The sequence below is a fragment of the Pithys albifrons genome, chromosome 3 (genome assembly GCF_047495875.1).
Source record: "Pithys albifrons albifrons isolate INPA30051 chromosome 3, PitAlb_v1, whole genome shotgun sequence".
Lineage (NCBI taxonomy): Eukaryota > Metazoa > Chordata > Aves > Passeriformes > Thamnophilidae > Pithys > Pithys albifrons.
In genome coordinates, this window is record NC_092460.1 from 75,859,396 (window position 1) to 75,864,614 (window position 5,219).

The 5,219-nt window shown below is 34.9% G+C and overlaps 1 protein-coding gene across 5 annotated transcripts in view; it reads left to right on the forward strand.

Annotated features, from left to right (window-relative positions):
• The window catches only part of FOXP2 (forkhead box P2), a 194,336-nt gene extending 190,547 nt beyond the window's left edge, over window positions 1-3,789 (forward strand). For all 5 annotated transcript variants that reach the window (XM_071552433.1, XM_071552436.1, XM_071552432.1 and 2 more), the window contains one exon: window positions 1-3,789. This exon is cut by the window's left edge and continues 135 nt beyond it. In XM_071552433.1, coding sequence (XP_071408534.1) covers window positions 1-10 — 10 coding nt within the window. In that variant the 3' untranslated portion in view covers window positions 11-3,789.
• Window positions 3,790-5,219: the final 1,430 nt, after the last annotated feature.

Sequence of the window (5,219 nt, forward strand, 5' to 3'; positions counted from 1 at the left end):
TCTGGAATGAAAAGAGACTTGAGAAACCTCAAAATGAAGGGACATATCACTGACCTTCAGAACCACTCCACAACCATGAATATTTGACAAATTTTTACTGTGACTATTTATTAAGCATGGATAAAGAAGAACAGCCCTAAAGGAACTTGTTAAGCCAGCCCTTTGGGACCCAGTAACAACAGGCAAATTGCTTGTTTTTCTTCTTTTTCTTCTTTTTTTTTTCTTTTTCCTTTTTTTTTTTTAAAGATAAACTGATTTTCTTGAGGAAAAATAAAAAAACAAACTGTTCTTTATATAATGGCTTGCCCATTTAAAAAAATGTGGCTCTTAAGGGTTCATGAAATGACTGAATATGAGGATACATGTTCTGTAGAAAGCAAATGGGCCTCATATACTGCCAAAAATAGTATTAGTTTCATTAATGTGAATTTCCAGCATACAGTAGTTGTAATGTTAGAAACAATTGCTGGTCAAGTTCAACTTGTTGCTATTGTTTTTAATTTGCACAGGAGTAGTATCAGAAATTAGTGTCACTGCTTGTATCTAGCTGAATTTTAAACAACAGAACATTAGTTTTTTATGTTGGTGCCACCAACTGTAAATGACATAAGTTAGTTATTACAAACCACAGTAATTAGACTGTTGCAACCATCTAAAAACCTTTAGGCTTCCAGTCTGTGCTGTTAGTGTTAAGATGTAAAGTGCAATCCTAAGCTAACATTGTCTGTGCAAGCACCATAGAAACATTTGCATATCTGCATATATCTTACAACTGTACTCTTTACCTCCTTGTGATAAAGCTTTGTCTACCTGCAAACACAGTCAAAGGCTACAGCTGCAAACCAAAGCCAACTCTAACAATGGCCAATAGCTCAACGACAGAAGCAGCCACATGCTTTGGTCAGCCTTCTGTAACTTTAATTAGTACAAAGGAACCTTTCCATGAACTACCTGCTGTTTTCTGATGACCTCTGGGATCTTTTCATTTAGCCCTATACAAAGAAACAAATATGAAAAAAGTCAATTCAGTCACAGTGTAATCTTCTGAGGCCAAAAGTCAATCTGAATGCAGTGAAGATTTGCTTTCATTTAAGACAGAGGTGAGAACAAAGTCTGCAGTGGAAGTTATGATAGAAAGCAACAAATGTGGATCACTGACCAAAATAATTATGTACTTGATGCAAATGCAGATTGCATATTGTTATATATAATACATTATGTTTTATTTTTTTTCCCATTCAGTCTGTTTTCTTCTGTGGTGAATATATGTTGTTAGAAGATGTCTTGTATGGTCTTAATCTTTGTTGTGTACTATTTTTTATAGTCTTAAGTTATGAAAAAAAAAGTAGGAACCAAACATAAAAGGTCTAGTAAAGCCAAAAATTAATTTCATATTGATTTAAAGTGATCTAGGTGAGTTTTTACACTGAAAGCAAAGATATAGCAATTGTAGTCCATGGTATTTATTTTCAGTCAAACCAAAGTTACATATAATTCTGCCTCTGCTTATACGGGATATTAACACTAACAATACACTCCCTTTGGAAGACTTGCACAGGCCAAATTGTTGGAATGCTGGTTTTCTTGACAACTCCAAACCCAAAAATACGATAATGCGTTATGGTGTAGTTGAAAATAGCATAGTCAGATGTTTGCTTAAAACCTAGAAACTTTACGTGTTGCTTTTCATGTGCTGTGCCAAGTCTTGATAATACTTTTTCCCCCAACCAAGGGACCTCATAACCTGATTATGGTTATTGCTTTACAAACAGTTTTTGACAGAAGGTGGCTGCTAGAGCTTAACATATGTACCAGTTCCATGTGATGGTCCTGGTTCTTGCAAACTAAGCTCATCATTTATTCTTTGCTGGAATCAGCAAATAGACTTAAAGATATACACAGTCATCTATCATGCCAAATAAAAGGACATAACGGCTTTCAAAAGGGTTTTCCCACTTACCCAAAAGGCTTTCTGAAAGCTTCTACCTCTGCAAAAGAAAAAAAAAAAGAAAAAAAAAACAAAAAACGAAATTAGAACAATTATGGCAATTGCATGAATTGTGAGAACGTCACAGTAACTGCTACTTTTCATTATGTTTGTCTTTGGGTCATGATCAACAGAAAGTTTACAGTAATTACATCGAGTGAAGGATTCACCTTGTAAGCAATTGTTTTCAGTCAATCAGTCGTCTAAGATTCTGATGTGAGGATTACCTGAAAGGGAATGATGGGTGTTTCAAGTGCATGTTCAAGAGACTTTGATGGACTGGAACTAAATATGTAATTGCACCATCAGGAAGGTGGCCTAAGACTACAATGCTAAAGTACGCATACCTCAGTTACAAAACTTTTGAAAGGAAGTCTCAGCCACAGAATGCATATACCTGTAGAGTTTTGCATGGGTTTTATATAAATACAATTTAAAAAAAAATAGCTGCTTGCACATTATACCAGAAAAACCTCCAAAACTGCAATTGCTTTGAAAATAGATTTTAGGTTTTTTGGAGTTTTCTGAGATGCTTGGTCTGTATTTTGATAATTGTGCATATTATGTAAAAATGTTGGTGGACCCATAAATGACCAGAACTTTTTCTAAGAAAAATGTTGCTTTAATGCATTTCATGAATTTTTACTCTTATATCATTGCTTGCTAGTAATAGCAAATCTGCTTTTCTGCATCTGCTTTGCGTAGCTATTGTAAGGCTTTGAACTAATGTATGTATTTATTGCTTGAACTTCTGTGCATACCTTATAAAGCATAATGTCTGACAATTTAAATGGCTCATGTATTCTTGCTTCTATCATAAGCTGAGGACGGGGGATTATGATCTTTTGTATACAGCAAATTTTAACTGTAGCACAAACATCTGTTTATGTATTGGTGGGATATACCTGTTTTATTTATCTTTTTTGAGGTAAACTAATTTTTGATACTTTTCATTACTGTGTACTGTGTTCATACCTTGAATTCTCTGACGTTAGAAGTCATGGTTGAGAATTGTAACAGCTGTTATTCGTTCTGTATTCATGGCTTTCACTGCTGAATAAAATAAAGGACCAAACCTAGGATTCGAAAGAAAACTGTCTACCTCTAACACCAGGGAGTTATCAGATTTTATTTTACATAGTTTTAGTCTACGAAGTCACAATTGCTTAAACCTAGTGAGCTTAAGGCTTATATTCTGTGTGGTTGAATTCATGGCACAGTTGTACTGTTTGAAAATCAATTAAAGTTTCATGTGAATGTTGCAAGTATTTGGTAGATTTGCCACTAACTGGGTTTTCTTTTGATAAAGCAGATATGGGGAAACTGTCATCAGCATTCTGTGTCTGCAGCTGATTAACTTCATAAGAATGCATTTTTTTATGATTAGGGTATCCAAGCACAGTCAGCTAGGATCAGAGCTACTGAACTACACTTATGATAAACCAGTCTGGACTCAAATGTCCTGGGTCTCCCCATAGTCTGATGTGCAAATTTCCTCAAATTTGGCATTCACATTTTGTTGGATTTTTTTAATTGTTATTGTTTTGACTGCACGCTTTATTGTTAATGTGCATTCTGGAAGGGTAGCTTTATTATTGCTCTAAAGCAGTTAACCAGCAGCACATTTTGCCCTTCTTGTTTCAAGAATTGAGATCACTATGGAGGAGTTTTGTCCATTAAATTTGGCATATTTAGGAAAACAGGATGTACATTTTACTATAGAATCGATGTATGAACAGCGTTTTCACTGCTAATGGATGTAAAAATGTATATGAAACCATTTCATTCACTTGCTGACGTTTCTGGAGTATAAATAAAAAATATAATTCTTTTTGATCCATTTATAACCCACAGGGTTTTATTCTTTCTGAAAGGAACCTTCTTTCACCTTAAAGAACTCAGTTAATAGAAGTCTTTCTATAGCTTGCTGTAGCTTTTTTATGTAGGCCTTGGGATACATGAAGCTCACCTAGTTTTATCCAAAAAAGTGCAAAAACCCAAACCATTACTGACAACAGCACATTTGACCATGTGTGTTATTTTACAAGATCAGCACATTATGAAGCAGGTAAACCCTTTCGAACAGTCACGCCTGCCTTAGTGGGGTTTTTGCACGTGAAGAGAATTTCTTAAACTCCTTTGTGAAAGTGATATTTAATGGTAAACTTTTTCCTTAAGGAAATTAATCCCTTGTAAGACTTAATTGTTGTGGTTTATACTGAGGGAGGTTTGATTTTTGGTTTTAGAAGGCAGTAGCTGGAAATCTAATTAATCTGCTGTGTCTTGTGACTTACCCACTCAAAAATTCTTTACATATACACTTGCATGTGTGGCCACTATTCATTGTCTCAGTCAAAATGCTGGATGCCACAGCAGCACAAACCAGATTCCTGCCTTTTGGATCTGGCTTGTCTAAAGATATTTTTTTAATTTAATGGAAATAGTGGTGGTGGGCTTCTTTCAATACCATGAATAACATTAGCGTGAGGTCTTAAGATACTTCTATATGAAAAGCTTACTAATGAGTCATAGAACAGTTTGCATTGGAAGGGAACTTTAAAGATTATCTAGTTCCAAAACCCTGTCATGGGCAGGGACACCTTCCACTAGATCACATTGCTCAGAATAATTTAGTATTTCTTATCTAAGTTCTCAGAACAGCACGTATGTGTTAATGTAAAAGAAATATCTGTGAGAACACTTTCTATGTAACCTTTCCCTAAATAAGTTAAAAGAAAAAATATACATTATACATAGTTCAATGCAAATATAGCAATTTTATCTGATAGCTAGAAAATGTTTACCTTCAGTATTTCTATAAAGCAGAAAAATAAAAACATATCCTAACTATGATGCTTAAGTAGCTGAATGATACTGTTCACGAAGCAAATGGAGGCAATGTCTAAGCATGTGGAAGATTTTTTGATCTTCCTTAATGTATCCAGTTGTAGGTACATTCATTGCATTAAACTATATTTTCTTGGGGTTTTTTTCGTGTTTTATAAAGGGCATACATATAAATATATATATTTCAGAGACTGTTAGATATTAACCTGTGTTTGCAGACAGCCGCTAACAAGCATATGGGAAGGAAGTGAAAACTTGGACCAGTCCGACTGTGTCTGATCAACATGGTAAGGATCACTGTGCACTATGCAGACAGAGGATGCAGCATTATGGACCTGTTGCTCAAATCTTGCCAATCTTCAGTTGCATCTCCAGTCCAGTTCTG